Below are 22625 nucleotides of genomic sequence, written 5' to 3' on the forward strand. Positions count from 1 at the left end.
ACTGTTCCTGAACCTGGTGGTTTGGAACTAAGGCTCCTCCTGACCCATGGTGGTAGTGAGAAGAGAGCCTGGCCTGGAAAGTTGGGGGGGGGGGGTCTGCTTCTTGAGGCACCCTTTGTAAATGTGTTCAAAGGTGGGGAGGGATTTGCCCGTGATGGAGTGGACTCATTCTACCACTTCCTGTAGACAATTCCATTCCTGGGCATTGGTGTTTCCATACCAGGCTGTGTGCAGCTGGTTAGGACATGCTCCACTATGCACCTGTAGAAGTTTGTCAAAGTTTTAGTGTTGTCCTGCCTACTTTGTGATGGCACTTCTGTAATGGTCCCAGGACAGATTCTCCTTTATGATAACACCAAGGAATTTAAAGTTACTGACCCTCTCCACCCCCAGTCCCCCATTGTGGACTGGCTCATGGACCTCCAGTTTTTTCTGCCTGAAGTTGATGATCAGCGCTTTGGTTTGGCTGACATTCAGTAAGAGATTGTTGTTGTGGCATCATTCAACCAGATTTTCAATCTCCCTCCTATATGCTGATTTGTCACCACCTTTGGTTCGGCCAACAACAGTGGTGCCATCAGCAAAGTTAAATATGGCATTGGAGCTGTACTTAGCCACATAATCAAATGAATAAAATGAATAGAGCAGGGGACTAAGCCTTGTGGTGCACCTATGCTGAGGGTGATTGTGGAGGAGATGTTGTTGCCAACTTGAAGTGACCGGTGTCTGCACGTGAGGAAATTGAGTATCCAGTTGCAAAGCTCTCTTTTTCAGCATCTGAAACATCTGCTTTTAGATGGTGGGATAGGGCATTTGATGGATCGTTTCTATGCCATTACACTGGGCCAGATATGAATTGCTTCTTGCAGTAACAATGCTTTAATGTAACACTTTTCTCATTACTACCATCGAGGATGAGATACAGGAGTCTGAAGATGCACACTCAACATTTTAGAAACAGCTTCTTCCCTCTGCCATCAGGTTTCTGAAAGATCAATGAACCAATAAACCACTAACCTCACTTATGGCACTACTTACTGAATTATTTTACATATAATTTTTACTGTAAATTATCATACTTTTTTATGTATTCCACTGTACTGCTGTGCGAAACATCAAGTTTCACGACGTATGTCAGTGATAATAAACCCAATTCTGATTTGAATTCTGATTCTGAAATATACAGGAGATCTCATCTCTTTGGCCAAAATTCCATAGTTTGATAGTGAGATTCTGTCACCAACATCCATGAAGGACTCAAATTTGCAACAACAATGGTGTTCAGGATGTCTTTCTTGAGAAGAGGGTATGGCAATGGTTTGTTAAAAGAAGGGCACGGTGCCCAAGTAGAACAACTCAGCTAGCTTGGAGGCCAGGAAGGTCATCAGAGTGATAAACAATTCAGAAGCAAAGGATCAATTGCACAGGAAGCAGTTCTTATGGATGACATAAGTTGGATGAGACCAGAACTGGAGATCACGGGTTAAGGATGAAAGGTGAAATATTTAAGGAGGATAAGAGGGTGGTGAGAGTGTGGAACGATGCTGCCAGTGGAAGTGGCGGGTGTGGGCCCATAGAGTATTATAGCACAGAAACAGACCGCTTGTTCCATCTAGTTCATGCTGAACTATTACCCTGCCTAACCCATTGACCTACCCCTCTGAGCCAAGCACCTATCCAAATTTCTCTTAAATGTCAAAATCTGGTTTGATCTCAACATTTAAGAAAAATTTGGGTAAGTACATTGCTCGGAGAGGTATGTAAGGCTACGGTCTATGTGCAGATTGATGTAACTAAGCAGAGTAAATTTTTAGCATTTACTAGATGGGCTGAAGGGCCTGGTTATGTGCTATGTTGCTCTATGACTCAAAGACTGAAAAGAAACTAAAGAGATTTGGAAGAAGCAAAAGAGTTCCAAAATGAGACTCATCTGGTGTTAAGCTGGAGGTGAGGTTTATTCAAGTACCAGACGAGGATACTTTGTACATATTTTTAGGGGATGTGAGTAGAAGTTGCAGAGAAGAGGAATTTAGAAAAATGGTTGGCACTGGAGGGAAAAATAACAGGGTTATATTTATCTTCCAGGATAATCCTGGAGAAGTGGGTTGTTTTGACAAGATTGACTTCATTCACCATATATATTTACATGTATTAGGAATTTACTGTGGGTGTGTTTATTAGAGCACAATGTGGAACAAAAAAAATTCAACAATCATAAAGAATATAGAATTATATAAAGATAAAGTTAGGTTAAATAATGAATATGGAATAAAATGTGCATAAATACAAAAATATCAACATGTATTAATGATGTAAGTAGCATTATAAAAAGAGGTTTACAGTGCATGCAGTTACAAGGGTAATAGAGGGGGTAGGGGAGGCTAAGTAGAATGGTTGATCAGATTAGTGCCTGGGGAGGAAACTTTTTAGATGGCGTAAAGATTTTGTTATAATAGCCCTATAGTGCTTTCCAGAAGGGAGCTTATCAAAAAGGCAGTTTGCTGGGTGAGTAGTGTCTGCAGTGATTACTCTTTGTCCAGGACACGTACAAACCCTGCAGTGATGGTAGACTGCAGACAGTTAACCTTTTTTGCTAACCTGACAGTTTGCTGTAATTTTTATATATTGTGGGAGGGTGCTGCACCAAACCAGACAGTAATGTCTGATGTGAGGATGCTCTCCATGATGACAGTGTAGAATTGCACCAGTATGTTCTGGGGAAGATGGAAAGCGGGTGGTATCATTCAACTCATTTGGGTGATGAATTAGTAAAACAATTTTAGGTCATGGACCCAATCTCAGTGAGGCAATAATTTGTTTCTGTCTTACTCCAGTTCAATATTGGGGATGCTTCTTCTTAAACTAAAAATTGGGTAAAAGGCCAGCTGCCCATTCCACAATATTAACTGAGGAACAATATGGATGAATTCCTTTTACCAGAATTTTTCATTCTGAAAGTAAGTCACTTGGTCATGGACCTAATATCTATTAGCAGAATTGTGTGGTGTACACATTAGCTATACTGTTTGCTGATCACAGAGCATAAGTATTATATAACTGCAACATCACGGAGGTCTGATACATACAAGATGGTTTTTGTGCCTTGATCAAACAGTTTTCCAGTGTGATCTTTAGTTCCCTAGATAGAGTGTTCACAAGGTATATCAGTGCTAGTTGTTGCCAATTCAAATCCTAATCTTCATCATAAAATCTAACTGGTATGACAATTGTCAAAAAGGATGAGAGCTATTGAGCTATCATTAGATCTAGGAAAAGTTTAATAAAAGAGTAAGGGATAGATCACTGGCAAACATACTTCTTGGTGCAATGGTATCAGGTCTGCAGCCAGGCTTTTCTCTTCCACCTCCGTAGCCCAGGGGCGATACGTAGAATCTATATGTGGCATGCCAGATCCAGAGCTGCATTCTAGTTGAGACAGCAGTTTTGCAATCCTGTAAATGGCAACAGAAACAAAATCATAATACTTACAAGACAGAGACATTATTTTTTCCCCTTTTTGTTCAAAGTTCAAAATAAATATACTTATCAAAATATGTACAGTATATGTCACCATATACTACTCTGAGAATCATTTTCTTGCAGGCATCCATGGTAAAACAAAGAAATACAATTGAATCGCAACAGAAACCAGACACAAAGACTGACAAGCAAGCAATCTGCAAAAGATGACAAACTGTGCAAACACCAAACAATATTGACTATATAAAGGAGATGTTTATAAATCAGAGCCTAATTCATCACATTTCTAACGGTTTGACAGAGGCACTCCAGGGAGCTTTATTTGATGGAACTCAACATGTTGGACATTGACGCTGTGATAAGCAATCAAGCATTGCAATCATGATCCTCATTGCTCTCATGCCCACAGCAGGACCTGACGAAGGGTCTCGGCCCAAAGCGTCCACTCTTTATTCCTCTCCACAGATGCTGATTGATCTGAAGCTTACAGCCTTTGGCAAACACCACTTTCATTCAGAACATTTACCTGTACTCAAGGTAACAGTCACTCCGAAGGAACGCTGGAAGCCTCTCAGATTTCATCCAAGCCATACCTTGCTCGTGATCGAGGCACTAAAATTAACAACAAAATCTATCAATCTGATGTTCTTTGAAAAGAGACAAATAACGAGGTCTGAATTATTAATTATTGTCCTGTATTAAGTCCTGGTCCTTCCAAGTATTATCAAATTTTAAAATTTCATCTTTTGGTTTAAATCCATTTAAGACCATACCACTGTCTACATCCGAAGCTTCCTTCAATATTAGAATATTCCTTCAACGTGGTGTTCTGAACCATCTCTTATGCATTGTAATAGAGTCGTAGAGCAAAAAATAGGCCCTTTGGCCCATGCTGAACTATTATTCTGCCTGTTCCTGTTGATCTGTCACCTGAACCATAGCCCTCCAGATCCCTCCCATCAGTGAACTTCTCATTGTGCTCTTAGTCACTTAGATCATTTAGGACATTGTTATTTTACTTAAGGACCCTAAAACCTTTTTCAAAATATACTTTCTGTATCTCATGTTAACATGAAATTTCCTGTAATCCTATATTTTGCTGGTGATGCCTAGCAGATTTTCTGGACTCTACTGGATGTTATTTCTAATAATATTCCAACACCCTTTTAATTCACTTCATTTTAGTATTATAATAATTTTTCCAGTGGACAGAGTTGAAAGGGAGTGCAAGAACCAGGCCCCAGTCAGTGGGAAGGAGTGCAGGACTGAAGCCCTAGTTCAAAGATTCACAGTACATTTATTATCAAAGTATTTATGCAGTATGTAGCTCTGAGATTCGTCTTCCCGCAGACAGCCATGAAACAAAGAAAACCATGGAGCCCATTCAAAGAAAACATCAAACGCCCAACATGCAAAAAAGAGAACAAATAGCACGAATGGATGACCATTTAGAACAGAGGTAAGGAGGATTTTTCTTAGCCAGAGAGTAGTAAATGTGTGGAATGCTCTGCCGCAGACTGCAGTAGAAGCCAAGTCCATGCATATATTTAAAGCAGAAGTTGTTCATTCCCTGATTGCTCAGGGCATTAAAAGATATGGCAAGAAGGCAGGTGTATAGGGTTGAGTGGGATCCGGGAGCTGCCATGATGGAATGACAGAGCAGATTTGATATGCTGAATGGTCTAATTCTGCTCCTATATCATATGGCAAAAAAAATGAGTGGAAACCCCACATAATATAAAACATCAAACCATAGAGTCATTGAAGCAATCTAGAAATGTTCTGCTTAGTTCAGTTCAATTTGGTGCTGTGTCGTTCATTGACTGCAGAGCCAGTCTGCCCTGATCACCATTGCACAAAATAGCAATTTTAAAAAAGTAACCAGAAACACATACCACATATTGACTGACTTACCTGATCCACAACATGTTTTTTCCCCAGTCACTTTGATGGAAGGGAAACTCCATGGTACTAACAATAAATGGCCAATGAGCTCTTCCCAGCTTTAAGCTTTCACAGACACTAAGTTTGATTGTTTATAACTGCAAACTGATTCCAATTTCCAGTGAAGGGTTCAGCCAAGATGTGTGCCTTTTTTTCTTTAAAAAGTCACATTTAAAGCAATTTCAAATTTCACATGGAAAGTTTTGATATATGTTATCTTAATTATATATTTGATATTATTTTTCTTAATCTTAATTATAATGAAATTGAACATACAATAAATGTAATGAAACTATGCATTATATACCTACCATTACAATGTATGTATCATCAAATTTGACATCCAGATTGGTGACACTTTGTTTGGGCTGAGAATATTTTCTTTTAGACTTGATCGTCACATTATAGATGGAGTCCACGGGCGAAAGGGCTTGCACCAGACTTTTTAAATGTTTCCGAAGGTTTTTCTTGGCATTGTCAACAATCTCAAATGTCCCGGTAGCCTTATTAAACCAAATTGGCATTGGAAAATTCTGTGAAGCAAATAAGTGGTTTCAGGTTTTATGCACAGGAAGAAATTATTTTTCGCCAGCAGGCTTGCCAACTCAGCAGAATCTAGAAATTAACAATGTTTCACTTCAACGTTCAAAGTTCATAGTTTAAAGTAGATTTATTATCAATGTAAGTATACGTCACCATATACTACCTTGAGATTCATTTGCTTGCAGGCATTCACAGTAGAACAAAAAAATAGAATAAAATCACTGCAAAAATACACACAATCAAACACAACTAATGTGTAAAGGACGAACTGCAAATAATATAAATAAATACATAAATAGATAAATAAATATAAATAAATAGATAGACAGCCAATGCTGAGAACATGAGTTGAGAGGTCTTTGAAAGCCAGCCCATAGGTTGTGGTATCAGCTCAGAGTTGAGGTGAGTGAAGTCATATATGCTGTATTGGATAATTTTACTTACTTCAAATTCTAGATTCCATCTCATGCTGGATTTTCTTCTGGACACACTTCAGGCCTTGGAGATCAACACTGGTTAGCAGAGAAAGTGGCGCTGGGGCAAAATATCTATTATTTAATGGTCCAGCAGACTTAAGTGGCTGAATGGCCTACTCCTGCTTCTACTTCTTATGCATTTGCCATGCCATCTTTTTGCTTAAGACAACTGCACTGCTCCAACGAGCACTATATGAGGTCTTTCTTACCCTCGGCCATGAGTCTTTATAATGAGTCAACCTTTGGCTGGGGAAGTGATGACCACCCCCCCTCCTGTTAGACTGTTTGAGGTAACTTATTTTTTATTCTTTCTTACTTCTCTTTTAATATTTCTATATCGGTGCACTTGTAATGCTACTGTGACACTGTAATTTCCTTTGGGATCGATAAAGTATCGATTGATATATCTACATATCTTTTCTATGAACAGATTTAGGAAATTAAAGCTTCCATACCAGCCTATGATGCAACCAGTCAAAATCCTGTTCACTGTACCTCTACAGAAATTTGCAAAAGGCTTTTTGGTGACATACCAAATCTCCTCAAACTCCTTTTCCCCGGGTGGAAATAGCTAGTAAAAGGGGGCGTAATTTCGAAGTGTTTGGAAGGACATATAGGGGATGTCAAAGATAGTTTTGTTTTATGCAGAGAGTGATGGGTCTGTGGAATGAACATACGTTTAAGAAAAGAATGAGGAGAACCCAGTGAAATGAATAGGCCTCCTACTGGCAGAGGGCTCTCTCTGTTTTGAGTGTGGAAGTTTTAGTCTTGACGGGCCTGCTTTGTAACTCCCACACTGTAAGCTGCTGAGCATGCACCATGACTAACGTGACTCAGTAACAACATTTAATAATATTACTCTGTTGTCATTCTTGCTCTGGGCATATCTAACAGGCACATGGCTGGAAGAAAAATGGAGGACTATGTAGGAGAGAAGGGTTAGAATGATCTTGAAGTAGATTAAAAGATTAGCACAACATTGTGGGCCAAAGGGCCTGCACTGTTCTATGAAACTTAAACTATACCAAGTGTAATTAAAATACCAAATTCATCTAACTTCTATTTCTACAGTTTACATCACAAAGGTCAGCCTTTCAGAGAATAGTTTTTATCCGCACAGTAGATATACAATAGAATTGGAAACCTTTTAATTGAGGAAAAGAACTTATAGTGAAATTAAATGATATTCTGTAGTACTGTTGTCACCACAATGTGCCACTTATGTAAACTTGTTAACTAGTAATTACACTCTGTGACCACTTTATTAGGTAGTGACACACCTGCTCATTAATGCAAACAATCTAATCAGCCAATCATCTGGCAGCTACTCAATGCACAAAAGCATGCAGACATGGTCAAGAGGTTCAGTTGTTGTTCAGACCAAACATCAGAATGGGGAAGAAATGTGATCTAAGTGACTTTGACCATGGAATGATTGTTGGTGTCAGGTGGGGTGGTTTGAGTTTCTCCAGGGATTTTCATGCACAGAAATCTCTAGAGTTTACAGAGAATGGTGCGATAAATGGAAAACATCCAGGGAGAACAAGAAAACATCTTGTTCCTGTGAGCAAGAACGCTCTGTAATGAGAAGTCATTGAAGAATTGCCAGACAGGTTCAAGATGACAGGAAGGCAACAGAAGCTCAGATAATCACATGTTACAATATGGCGGGAAGAAGAGCCTTTCTGAATGCACAACACTTCGAACCTTGCAGTGAATGGGCTGCAGCAGCTAAAGACCACTCCTGTATCTAATAAAGTGGCCACTGAGTGCATCAAATAACTGTAAGATAATATACTGTTTAAAGTAATTGACTGATGGTACTGAAGAAAAAGGAACCAGCTGTGCAAACTTTCAATATTATCTGTGATCATGCCTGTGATGTTCTCATCTGTGTCACAATTTTTTGAAGGCTTTTTTGTTCTCAAACACCAATGCCCAGGCACGGAAGAGCCTACAAAAAGTGATGGACACAGCTCAGTCCATCACATGAAAAGCCTTCTCCACCAGTGAGCTCATCTGCACATCTACAAGGAGAGCTGGCACAGGAAAACAGCAGCCATTACCAAGGACCCACACCATTCATGCCATGCTCTCTTCTCAGTTCTACCACTGGGCAGGAGGTACAGGAGCCACAGGTAACACAGCACCAGGTTTAGGAAGTTAGTACCCTACAAACATCGGGCTCCAATAACAGCACCAATAACTTCAACTCTGAACTGATTCCACGACCTATGGACTCACTTTCAAGGACTCTGCAGCTTATGTTCTCAATATTATTTATTGATTTATTTGCACAGATTGCCTTTTTTGCATATTGGTTGCTTGCCCTTTGTTGTGTGTAGTTCTTCAAAAAAAACCCTATTTTTTTTTACAGTGAATGCCAGGAAGAAAATGAATCTCAAGGTTGTATATGGTGACATATATGTGCTTTGATAATAAATTTTACTTTAAACTTACATCTTTGAATGTCACAATAAAAGCAGCACTTTAAAAGTACTTTGCAGCAACCTGGCAGGAATGTGGAAGATGGTAGTCGTCTATATGCTTCCAGTGTTACCTGGTGTGGTTGACTTTTGGTTGTCATTTGAAGTGGTCCAACAAGCCAATTGTTACAAATAGATTCCAGTGGAAAGGACTAGAAAATTAACACTGTCCTCATCGGCAATGATTCACATCCCTAAGCTAAATTTGAAAAGTTATCCTTATTTTAGGTATTTAAATCTATTTGAATATTTATTTTCAGGTTTCTGATAAATTCTGAAGAGTTTCATGTCAAGGTACCTCAGGTAGAGTTTCAGTGATAAACCAATGGGGGCTTAAACCAACCACTTATATACCTTGCTGGAGCATCTCAGGTGCAGAGAATCAGTTTGCTTGCTTCTCCACATTCGGAAAAGGCAGGTGAATACCATGGATGCATGGGCAATAGCAAGCCATCTACATTGGACAAAAACTACTTCACTCCAAGGACAGAGATGCTCCTATATTCACTATAAGCACTCGGCAAAGAGCTCCTCTTCTACAAATCTCTTTCCAAGCCTGCTATTAATTTGAAGACCTTTTTGTGTTTATTTGTGGAATGCCACTCGCCATAGTTTCAGAATGCCTGTAATGCTGTTATAGTTAATAAACCACTTACCAGCAAATCAAGAAATATATTGAAATAATCCACGAGTAGGTCATCAGTTAGTAAAAAGTCTTCCTGAAAGAAGAAAGGAAACAGGAATAGTAAACACAAAAGATTCTGCAGATGCTGGAAATCTTAAGCAACACATGCTGAAGGAACTCAGTAGGTCAGGCAGCATCTATGGAGACGAATAAGCAGTCAGAGTTATTTTTTTTAACTCTCTTCATCTCCTTTCCTGTTTTCTTATGAGAAATAGTGGTTTTGCAGCTTAAAAAGCACATCTATCTCATGCTAAATGTTCCTAACCCAAATTCAAAAAAATTGGGTCAATGTGCCATTTTCATTGACAATTCTGCACATCTCATTACCATCATAAATCAGGGCAATATTCAAAATTAAATGTAAATCTTTTCTGGAAGGTACATTGTTTTTAACCAGTGACATTTCTTTGGATATAAAGCAAGCATATGATCATAGATTCTTACTAAACACAGAAGACACCAATTTAGTTCACTGTGCTATACCAGCTCCTTTAATTACCCATTCAATTAGTTCCACATTCCCAATTTTAACCAATTGCTCTGCAAACATGTTTTTTACTTTTAGAATCTCAACTAATGAATGTTAGATTGCTTTGATATGTAACGTAGGGGCCATTGAAGGATCCTATCCTGGAACGTCCTTTCTTGTCTCTTTACCCCTCATATCCTGCCTATCCTCTAGAATCAACATCCTATGCAGCCCAAACTCTCTACCTTCCTCTCCTTCTTTAAGGCCAACATGATTTTTTCCATCATCCATGTGCATATCTAAGAGTATCTTAAATGATGTAGATTCCTCACCCCCACCCCAGGCAGAATGTTTTATGCACTCACCATTCTCTGTGTAAAATACTTTCATCTGACATCCACTCCTTCCCCCTTATATCTTCCTCCAATCACCGTAAATTATACCCCCTCATATCAGCCATTTCCACCCTGGGAAAGTCTCTGGCTGTCTACTCTTATCATCTTGTAAACCTCTAGCAAGTTGGCATGGCGGCGTAGTGGTTAGCACAGCACTTTACAGTTCAGGCCACCCGGGTACAGATTACTTTGCTGCCTGTAAGGAGTTTGTATGTTTTCCCCATGACCTCCAGGTGTTCCAGTTTCCTCCCACAGTCCAAAGACCAGTTGGTAGGTTAATTGGTCATTGTAAACTGATTAGGCTAGGGTTAAATCGGGGGATAGCTGGACACCGTGGCTCAAAGTACCACAAGAGCCTATTCAGTGCTGTATCTCAATTTTTTTAAAAGTCACCTCTTTTCGTCCTTTTTGCTAAACATCATTTGCCTTGGGCGACCTATTTATTTTTTCACTTCTACAACGTTTGGAATGCTTCATAAATCTAAGAAAGCAACTTCCAAACAGATTGAGCCACTTACCCTGTATATCGCCATCTTTGTCTTGACAAGCATTTTCATGCCGTGTAGAGTTTTATTTTACACTGAATACTATAAAACTTCCACAAAGTACTTTACAAGAAAGGAATGAGTTTTACAATGAAAGTATTTTGCTACAGTAACTCTAGTGGAAAGAAACAAATTATTTTGATGGCCTCTTTATAGGTCCAGGGGTCCTTCTGGGGCAGGGGTTCCCAACCTGGGGTCCATGGCATAAGAAAGGTTGGGAACCCTAGCCCTAGGGACAAATTCAAAGGATGTACAATTCTATACTGCCATCATATTAGTTTAATATATTAGTATTATTTTAATATAGTAGTTTTGCGATATGTTAGTTTCTTTTGTGTGGGGGAGATTGGGGATTTGGGGTCTGATGTTCTTGTTGGTGTTTTTCTGGGTGGGCGATCAGTTAGTTTTTTTGTGTGTAAGAGAGGGGGCTGGAGGTTTGATGTCATTGTTGCTGTTTTTTCTCCTTGTGAGCTATATGTTAGATTTTATTGTGAGGAAGGGGGTTGGGGGTTTGAAGTTTGATGTTCTGGCTGCCGTTTTCATACCATCTTAAAAGTTTTTGGCTGCAGATAGTTAATCTGATTAACCATTCTAGTTAGCCCCCCCCCCACCCCCTCTATTATCCCCATCACTAAATTTCACTGTAAACACCTTAAATCAGTTATTTATAATGCTGTTTACATTGTAAATACATGTTGTTGTTTATGTACTTATGCACATTTTATTCCACATCTGTACTTCTGCTTCTAGATATATTTTCAAATAATTCTTTATAATTGTTGAATGTACTTTTTTTTGTTACATGTCAAAATACCACAGAAAATTCCTATGACATATAAATCTGTATGGTGAATAAAGATGATTCTTGATCCTTGCTTGGAGACATTCCTTCAAAGGAAAAAAAAACACCCTTACACATAATTCACCCCTTTTTGATATACTTACAAAGTCATCCAGTGTTATATTAGGAGGCTCTGAAAAACAAAATATTCCAAAGTTAGGGGAGCATAAACCAACTAGATCATTTCAAATCAACCAGACTAAATTCAATTTGTAAACTTCCGATAGAACAGGGGACAAGGAGTTGGCAGATGATCTAAATGAGTACTTTGCATCAACTTTCACTGTGGAAGACACAAGCAGTATGCCTGATGTTGTAGTGAATGAAGGAAGAGAAGTGGGTACGGTTACTGTTACAAAGGAGTAGGTGCCCAAAAAGCTGAAAGAACTAAAGGTACACAAGTCACCTGGACTAGATGAACTGCACCCTAGGGTTCTGAAAGAGGTAGCTGCAGAGATTGTGGAGGTGTTAGTAATGATCTTCAAAAATTATTGGACTCTGGCAAGGTGCCAGAGGACTGGAAAACTGCAAATTCACTCCACTCTTTAAGAAAGGAGTAAGGCAACAGAAAAGAAATTATCAACCAGTTAGCCTGACCTCAGTGGTTGGGAAGATGTTGGAGTCAATTGTTAAGGATGAGATTATGGAGAACTTTGTGACACAGGACAAGATAGGACAAAGTCAGCATGGTTTCCTTCAGGGAAAATCTTGCCTGACAAACTTGTTGGAATTCTTTGAGGAGATTACAAGTAGAATAGACAAAAGGGATGCAGTGGATGTTGTATATTCGGATTTTCAGAAGGCCTTTGACAAGGTGCTACACATGAGGCTGCTTAGCAAGTTAAGAGCCCATGGTATTACAGGAAAGTTACTAACATGGTTAGAGCACTGGCTGATTGGTAGGAGGCAGTGAGTGGGCATAAAAGTATTCTTTTCTGATTGGCTGACAGTGACTAGTAGTGTTCCGCAGTGGTCAGTGTTGGGACCGCTTCTTTCTATGCTGTATATCAATAATTAGATGATGGAATAGATGGCCTTGTTGCCAAGTTTTCAGATGATACAAAGACTGGAGGAGGGGCAGATAGTGTTGAGGAAACAGAAAGGTTGCAGAAGGGCTTAGACAGATTAGGAGAATGGCCAAGAAAGTGGCAAGTGAAATACAATGTTGGAAAATGCATGGTCATGCACTTCGGTAGAAGAAATAAATGTGCGGATTATTTTCTAAATGGGGAGAAAATCTAAAAGTCTGAGATGCAGAGGGACTTGGGAGTCCTTGTGCAGAACACCTTAAAGGTTAATTTGCTGGTAGAGTCAGTTGTGAGGAAGGCAAATGCAATGTTAGCATTCATTTCAAGAGGTCTAGAATGTAAGAGCAGGGCTGTGATGCTGAGGCTTTATAAGGCACTGGTAAGGCCTCACCTTGAGTATGTGAAAAATTTTGGGCTCCTCATCTAAGAAAAGATGTTCTGACATTGGAGAGGGTTCAGAGGAGGTTCACAAGGATAATTCCAGGAATTAAAGTGTTTTCATACAAGGAACGTTTGATGGCTCTGGGTCTGTACTCACCGGAATTTAGAAGGAGTGGGGGAGGGGCTGCGTCTCATTGAAACCTTTCAAATGTTGAAAGACCTAGACAGAGTAGATGTGGAAAGGATGTTTCCCATGGAGGTGGAATCTAGGACAAAATGGCATAGACTCAGGATAGAGGGGCATCCATTTAAAACAGAGATACACAGAAATTTCTTTAGCCAGAGGTAGTTTGTCTCTGGTCTTGTCCAGTGGGTGGTGAATTAGTGGAATTTATTACCCCAGACAGTTGTGGAGGCCAGGTCATTGGGTGTATTTAATGCAGAGCTCAATAGGTTCTTGATTGGACATGGCATCAAAGTTTACAGGGAGAAGGCCAGGGAGTGGGGCTGAGGAGGGGAAAAAAGGATCAGCCATGATTGATTGGTGGAGTAGGCTCAATGGACCAACTGACCTTATTCTGCTCCTGTGTCGTGTGGTCTTATGGTCTATACAGGGGAATTTTTCACTTTGGTACCAGGACACCAGCACATGCAGGTATATTTTAATCTAAATGAAATAATGGTGCCTTAATGGTGCTTCAATGAGACAGTTATTTACTCATCTAAGTAGAAATGAGTTTAAACTAGTCAAAAATCGAAGGATGGGAGGGCTATTGGGATTAATGGGAGCAAGTTCTGCCTCAGGGGTAGCCATGGTCAATACCTCAGATACATAGTAGAATTAGCAAAACGGATACAGTCCCTTCAGCAAAAACATGTAGGATATTACTGGAGAAAATTATCATGGTCAGATACAGACTAATCAAATTGGTCAGTGTGCATCTAGGCAACTCTGGATGCACTTAAATTCCTGAAGCCTTTTAAAGATACAATGAATCTGATAGCATGGACATTACAAAGAAACACATAAGAAAGAGATCTGTGCTACATATGCTAGTTGGATGCTTGCCATGATTGGCACAAATTCATTACAACTTAATGCACATCAAGTACCAATCTGGGTATCAAACCAGTTTGATACTTGATGAAAGAATGGGTTGGAGAAAACGGACCCTCGTGTCACTTTCAAAGTCTTACTCTAACCAATAGATTACTGGGTACCTGCGATGATGGTAAATGAAGGTCTTATATTGGTGCAGTTAACCTACCCTTTGAAAAGGATTCACAATGTGGACAAATATCATGAGAAGACTTTGATATCCTTCAGTAACCCACCAACACTTTCTATTGTTATGAATGGTACTGGGAAAGGGATCGACCTTTATCCAGAGGTAGTCTCTCTGGGAGACCACTAGCACCAAAGTTTACAGGGAGTCATCAAGGGGGAGACCCCTGGTCTTGTCCAAAAGAAATAACAAGGCATAAAGTTACGAATTGTGGTTTCAGTACTTAAGAAAATTATTTTGTTCTCTATTTTGCAAGTGAATAATCGATCAGTCTTTCATGCAATATGCACTGGTGGGTTAGATATATTATATAGCAACAGTAGCTACAAGTTATACCAAGAGATGGAAACCGTGTCCTTTGGAAAGTTATAATGTCACCATTGGGAGTGTGACTTCAAATCGGACTATTGGAGGACAAAAGTTGCCTCAGTTAACAGTGGACATGGTAACGAAGGAGAACCTCACAATCCAACAGTGATATGGATCAATATGTTGTTACCAATTTACCACTGATTCCTCACTTGACTGCAGACTAGACATGAGTTGTAGAGGAGGCAAGGGAGGTAATCCATCAATGGACTAAATGTACACAAGTTATTATGACATATACTGGTAAGGAAAATGAAGTATTGAGTGACACAGACTTTTGGGATTCAAAGCAGTTACTGGTTTGGTAACTGATTTAGAACAAAGTGCCATAAATTACCAGTAATAAATGGGTGCTGGATTGGACCAGAGCCAATAGGAAGGTGACACAGGTCAGATGACCTTGAGCCATCAAGACTGAAATGCACCATTTGAACAGATAAGGAAAGGAGAGGCTTCGAATGTGAGGCAGGTACAACTCTCCAGAGATCAACGATCGCAGATACAGAGAACTCCACATTGGAGCATTGACCCCTTTCCCGGGTATAACCTTTTCTATTCTTTGACTGTTCATGGAAGGTCAGGGAAACTTACAAGGTGTGCACATATTTGGTTGTGTAACTTCATGCAGTTTTTTGTTGAGATATTAAGGGTATTTCTCAGTGAATACAGATTATTTCTGTTCCTAACTGATCATTATCACGAAGGAGTAATCCTTGTAATGCCAGAGAACGGGAAAATTGTAAATGTTACTCCACTCATTAAGAAGTGGGGAATGCAGAAGAAGGGAAACTATAGGCCAGTTAGCCTGACTTCAGTGATTGGGAAGATGTTGGTGTCCGTTATTAAGGATGAGGTTTCGGGGTATTCAGAGGCACATGATAAAGTAGGCCTTAAGGGGAAATCTTGCCTGACAAATCTGTTGGAATTATTTGAGAAAATAACGGGCATAATAGACAAAGTCTATAACAGTCAGTAGATGTTGTTTACTTCGATTTTTAGAAAGCCTTTGATAAGGTGCCCCACATGAGGCTGCTTAACAAGATAGGAATCCATGGTATTACAGGAAAAATACTAGCATGGAGAGAAGGTTGGCTGATCGGCAGGACATAGAGAGTCAGAATAAAGGGGGCCTATTCTGGTTGGCTGCTGGTGACAATTGGTGATTTGCAATTGGGACCACTTATTTTCACGTTGTATGTCAACTATTTGGTTGATGGAATCAATGGCTTTGTAGCTCAGTTTACAGACAATATGAAGATAGGTGGAGGAACAGGTAGTGTTGAGGAAACAGGGAGACGGCAGAAGGACTTGGATAAATTGGGAAAATGGCAAAGAAGTGGCAGATGGAATATTATGTAGGGAAGTGTATGGTCATGCATTTTGGTAGAAAGAGTAATGGTATAGACTATTTTCTAAATGGGGAGAAATATCAAAAATCAGAAGTGCAAAGAGACTTGGGAGTGCATGTGTGGGATTCCCTAAAGGTTAATGAAGGTTGAGTCCATTTCCAGAGGACTAGAATATAAGAGCAAGGATATGATGCTGAGGCTTTACAATCATTGGTCAGACTATGAGCAGTTTTAGGCCTCTTAATGAAGAAAAGAATTGCTGACATTAGAGATGGTCCTGGCAGCTTCACGAGATTGACTCCCAGAATAAATGGGTTAATGTATAAGAAACACACACAGCAGGCCAGGCAGCATCTATGCAACAGAGTACTGTTGATTTTTCAGGCCAAGACCCTTTGGCAGAAAGGTCTCGGCCTGAAACGTTGACAGTACTCTTTTCCGTAGATGCTGCCTGGCCTGCTGAGTTCCTCCAGCAGTTTGTGTGTGTCACTTGGATTTCCAGCATCTACAGATTTTGTCTTGTTTGTGATTGGGTTAACATATGAGGAGTGTTTGATAGCTCTGGGACTGTACTCATTGGCATTTAGAAGAATTGGGGGGGGGGATCTCATTAAAACCTCTTGAATATCAAAAGGCATAGATAGAGTGGATGTGGAGAGGATGTTTCCTATAGTGGGTGAGTCTAGGACCAGAGGGCACAGCCTCAGAATAGAGGGACATGCATTTAGAACAGAGGTGAGGAAGAATTTCTTTAGCCAGACGGTGGTGAATCTGTGGAATTCATTGCCACGGACAGCTGTGGAAGCCAAGTCATTCAGTTTATTTAAAGCAGAGGTAAATATGATTTTGGTTAGTTAGGGCGTTAAAGGGATTGAGAAGGATAATAAATCAGCCATGGTGGAATGGCAGAGCAGGACACATTGGGCCAAGTGGCCAAATTTTGCTCCTATGTCTTTTGGTCTTATTCAATCTTTCCGTGTAACTCGGTTCCTCAAGTCCTACCAATATCTTGCACATTTTCTCTGTATTCTTTCAACCTTATTGATAACTTTCCCGTAGATAGATGACCAGAATTACAATATAACATCCCAATTCCTGTACTCAGTACTTTGATTTATGAAGGCCAATCTGCCAAAAGCTTCCTTTATGACCCTGTCTACCTGTGATGCCACTTTCAAGGTATCCTCAGATCCCTCTGTTCCACCACACCACCAACAACTCCAGATTTAAACTTACCCTAGTCACAGAACAATTTAAAATGACCAATTAACCCATTAGCTGGTGTGTCTTTGGACTTTGGGAGGAAATCAGAGCACCTGGATAAAACACACACAGGGGAAGACATACAGCCTCCTAACAGACGATGTCAGGATTGTAGCCCAAATTCCAACGCCCTGAGCTGTAATAGCATCATTCTAACTGCTACCGCCCCAAAGAGCCAAACTTAAAAGCATAAATTTAAAATCACTTGAAGTTGATATTTGAACTTGAAATCATAGTCATGCAAAGTATTGGTGACTTTGGACTCGATGAAATGTGTAGTGAGCCATGCCAGTCAACAATTAGAGCTACTGATGGGCAGAGTTGATTTATTTTGAGTTTGGAGGAGTCAATACTGATAAGACTTTATCTATGAAATTCATTTGTTCATCTGAACGTGGATGACGATAAAAGTTCTCACTTCTGTGTTGAGGGCTTTATGAAATACAATATTTAGCACACATTTAGTTTATCACAGAGATCAGTGAGACTTGTCAAAGCACTGAAGAAAGGAATATTGCAAAAGTGTTCAAGACTAACACAAAGAAATCAAATCATAAACACAAGAGATCCTGCAGATGCTGTAAATGTAGAGTAACACACACAAAATGTCGGAGGAACTTAACAGGTCAGGCAGCAACTAAGGAGGAGAATTAACAGTCGGTGTTTATGCCAAGACCCTTCATTAAGGCTGGAAAGGAAGTGGGAAGAAGCCAGAATAAGAAGGGGGAGGGAGTACAAGCTGGCAGCTGGCAGCATTGTAAGAAAGGTGGATGAGCCTAAAGCGTGGATTGATACCTGGAATTATGATGTTGTAGCTATTAGTGAAACATGGTTGCAGGAAGGGTGTGATTGGCAACTAAATATTCCTGGATTTAGTTGCTTCAGGTGTGATAGAGTAGGAGGGGCCAGAGGAGGAGGTGTTGCATTGCTTGTCCGAGAAAATCTTATGGCGGTGATTTGGAAGGATAGATTAGAGAGCTCCTCTAGGGAGGCTATTTGGGTGGAATTGAGGAATGGGAAAGGTGTAGTAACACTGATAGGAGTGTATTATAGGCCACCTAATGGGGAGTGTGAGTTGGAAGACCAAATGTGTAAGGAGATAGCAGATATTTGTAGTAAACACAAGGTGGTGATTGTGGGAGATTTTAATTTCCCACATGTAGACTGGGAAGCTCATTCTGTAAAAGGGCTGGATGGTTTAGAGTTTGTGAAATGTGCGCAGGATAGTTTTTTGCAACAATACATAGAAGTACCGACTAGAGATGGGGCAGTGTTGGATCTCCTGTTAGGGAATGCGATAGGTCAGCTGACAGATGTATGTGTTGGGGAGCACTTTGGGTCCAGTGATCACAATAGCATTAGCTTCAATATAATTATGGAGAAGGACAGGACAGGACAGGACCTAGAGTTGAGATTTTTGATTGGAGAAAGGCTAACTTTGAGGAGATGCGAAGGGATTTAGCGAGAGTGGATTGGGACAAGTTGTTTTATGGGAAGGATGTAACAGAGAAATGGAGGTCATTTAAGGGTGAAATTATGAGGGAATCTTTATGTTCCTGTTAGGTTGAAAGGAAAGGTTAAAGGTTTGAAAGCACCATGGTTTTCAAGGGATATTAGAAATTTGGTTTGGAAAAAGAGGGATGTCTACAATAGATATAGGCAGCATGGAGTAAAGGAATTGCTCGAGGAATATAAAGAATGTAAAAGGAATCTTAAGAAAGAGATTAGAAAAGCTAGAAGAAGATACGAGGTTGGTTTGGCAATTAAGGTGAAAGTAAATCCGAAAGGTTTCTACAGTTATATTAAAAGCAAGAGGATAGTGAGGGATAAAATTGGCCCCTTAGAGAATCAGAGTGGTCAGCTAAGTGTGGATCCGAGGGAGATGGGAGAGATTTTGAACGATTTCTTCTCTTCGGTATTCACTAAGGAGAAGGATATTGAATTGAGTAAGGTGTGGGAAACAAGTAAGGAAGTTATGGAACCTATGACAATTAAAGAGGTGGAAGTACTGGCGCTTTTAAGAAATTTAAAAGTGGATAAATCGCCGGGTCCTGACAGGATATTCCCCAGGACCTTGAGGGAAGTTTGTGTAGAAATAGCAGGAGCTCTGACGGAGATCTTTAAGTTGTCATTAGAAACGGGGATTGGCGTATTGCTCATGTGGTTCCATTGTTTAAAAAGGGTTCTAGAAGTAAGCCTAGCATTTATAGACCTGTCAGTTTGACATCAGTGGTGGGTAAATTAATGGAAAGTATTCTTAGAGATAGTATTAATAATTATCTGGAGAGACAGGATCTGATTAGGAGTAGCCAGCATGGATTTGTGCGTGTTTGACAAACTTAATTGAATTTTTTGAAGAAGTTACGAGGAATGTTGACGAGGGTAAGGCAGTGGATGTAGTCTATATGGACTTCAGCAAAGCCTTTGACAAAGTTCCACATGGAAGGTTAGTTAAGAAGGTTCAGTCGTTAGGTATTAATGCTGGAGTAATAAAATGGATTCAACAGCGGCTAGATGGGAGATGCCAGAGAGTAGTGGTGGATAATTGTTTATCGGGATGGAGGCCGGTGACTAGCGGGGTGCCTCAGGGATCTGTTTTGGGCCCAATGTTGTTTGTAATATACATAAATGATCTGGATGATGGGGTGGTAAATTGGATTAGTAAGTATACCGATGATACTAAGGTAGGAGGTGTTGTGGATAATGAGGTGGGTTTTCAAAGCTTGCAGGGAGATTTATGCCAGTTAGAAGAATGGGCTGAACGTTGGCAGATGGAGTTTAATGCTGAGAAGTGTGAGGTTCTACATTTTGGCTGGAATAATCCAAATAGAACATACAGGGTAAATGGTAGGGCATTGAGGAATGCAGAGGAACAGAGAGATCTAGGAATAACAGTGCATAGTTCCCTGAAGGTGGAGTCTCATGTAGATAGGGTGGTGAAGAAGGCTTTTGGAATGCTGGCCTTTATAAATCAAAGCATTGAGTACAGAAGTTGTGATGTAATGTTAAAATTGTACAAGGCATTGGTAAGGCCAAATTTGGAATATTGTGTGCAGTTCTGGTCACCGAATTATAGGAAAGATATCAATAAATTAGAGAGAGTGCAGAGACGATTTACTAGGATGTTACCTGGGTTTCAGCACTTAAGTTACAGAGAAAGGTTGAACAAGTTAGGTCTCTATTCATTGGAGCGTAGAAGGTTGAGGGGGGATTTGATCGAGGTATTTAAAATTTTGAGAGGGATAGATAGAGTTGACGTGAATAGGCTGTTTCCATTGAGAGTAGGGGAGATTCAAACGAGAGGACATGATTTGAGAGTTAGGGGGCAGAAGTTTAAGGGAAACACGAGGGGGTATTTCTTTACTCAGAGAGTGATAGCTGTGTGGAATGAGCTTCCTGTAGAAGTAGTAGAGGCCAGTTCAGTTGTGTCATTTAAGGTAAAATTGGATAGGTATATGGACAGGAAAGGAGTGGAGGGTTATGGGCTGAGTGTGGGTAGGTGGGACTAGGTGAGATTAAGAGTTCGGCACGGACTAGGAGGGCCGAGATGGCCTGTTTCCGTGCTGTGATTGTTATATGGTTATAAGTGAAACCAGGTGATGGGGAAGGTAGAGGGTTGGGGGAGAAAGACTTTGTGTTAAATTACAGAACATAGCTACATTCCACAGTTGGCTTTGAAGAAGCAGAAGGCTCTAAACATGATTATAATTTGGCTGAATGAAGCTCATAGAAGTGAGCAAAAGGGAAAAGAAAATCTATGACTGAAGTCAAGGAGAGAAAAGATTCTAACTACAGTACATGGCAGAGTTTTAGGAGCAAAGTCACACAGCTAATGACACTTGTAAATGAGAGGCATAGGCATTAGAGGAAGAATGCAGACAGAGTTGACAAAATGGACTGGCAATATGTTTAAGAGAAAAGACATTGGGTCAGCAGTGATACTCGTTTAAGAAGATACTTCATTAGTATCATCAGAGGTATATTCCAGTGAGAAAGGCCCCACTGAAGACTGAAAGAACACGTACAATGTTGCAAGGATTAATGGCAGTCAGGTAGATTTAGATTTTATTTAGAACTGGGGCAGGACACATTGTTCCAGGTTTCATTGTCCCAGACATGATAGAGTGGGAGGGATTAAAGGGGGAGGGGTGGCGTTACTTGGCAGGGAAAATGTCATGCCAGTGCAGAGTCAGGCCAGACTGGAGAGCTCGTGTAGTGAGGCTTCATGGGTGGAACTAAGGAATAAGAAAGGTATGACCACGTTAATGGGATTATATTATAGACCACCCATCAGCCAGCGGGATTTAGAGCTGTAAATTTGTAGAGAGATCAGAGACTATCGAAAAAAACACAGGGTTGTGATAGCAGGCAAATTTAACTTTCAGTATATTGACTGGGACTCCCATACTGTAAAAGGGCTGGATGGGAAAGCGGTTGTCAAATGTGCTGAAGATCTCTTATTAGGGAATGAGACAGGGCAGGTGACAAGTTTCTGTAGGGGAACATTTTGCACCTAATGATCATAACGCCATTAGTTTCAAGGTAATTATGGAAAAGGATGGGCCTGGTCCTCAGATTGAGAATCAGGTGTATAAGCTGAGGATTTGGCCCTAAATTTTTGTCCTAAAATTAGGGAGTCGGCTTATACAGAGGGTGCCAACTTTGGAAAAACTAACACATGGAAGACAGGTCGTATTTATTGGCTGTTTTTGAGTCAAATTTGTTCCACTGTCAACGCATGAATTCTTTGGTTTGTTTAAACTCACGTCTGGTGGCTGGAGCACAGACATCAAACCACCAGGGATGACTGCAATGTCCGTATTTTCAGCTTTCAGTGCTGCTTTTGCCTCATCTGACAAGTGCGCTTTGAACATGTCCCAGACAAGTAGCGACTTTTCTTTCCTGGCACTTTCGGGACGTCGACGCCACACCTCTTTAACCCACTTCAAGCAACCCAGTCCATCCAGCAGAGTTCTTGAACACCCCACGGGAATTTTCTGAGCAATCTTTGTTTTTTGTCTCAACACAAGATCACGTCAATTCATAAATCGGGTGCACCAACTCCACATAGCTTTGAAATTTTCG

At 40.3% G+C, this 22625-nt stretch overlaps 1 protein-coding gene across 1 annotated transcript in view; it reads right to left on the reverse strand.

The window, feature by feature from the left end:
- The window catches only part of LOC132395275 (regulator of G-protein signaling 22-like), a 126147-nt gene that overhangs the window by 98617 nt on the left and 4905 nt on the right, over positions 1 to 22625 (reverse strand). Inside the window, exons 2-6 of the mRNA XM_059971626.1 lie at positions 11969 to 11997; positions 9586 to 9648; positions 5736 to 5957; positions 4007 to 4092; positions 3317 to 3452 (exon numbers count right to left, since the gene is read on the reverse strand). Of these exons, the coding sequence (XP_059827609.1) occupies positions 3317 to 3452; positions 4007 to 4092; positions 5736 to 5957; positions 9586 to 9648; positions 11969 to 11997 (536 nt within the window). The remainder of the gene's footprint in view (positions 1 to 3316; positions 3453 to 4006; positions 4093 to 5735; positions 5958 to 9585; positions 9649 to 11968; positions 11998 to 22625) is intronic.

Source organism: Hypanus sabinus, chromosome 1 (assembly GCF_030144855.1).
Source record: "Hypanus sabinus isolate sHypSab1 chromosome 1, sHypSab1.hap1, whole genome shotgun sequence".
In the NCBI taxonomy this organism is placed as follows: domain Eukaryota; kingdom Metazoa; phylum Chordata; class Chondrichthyes; order Myliobatiformes; family Dasyatidae; genus Hypanus; species Hypanus sabinus.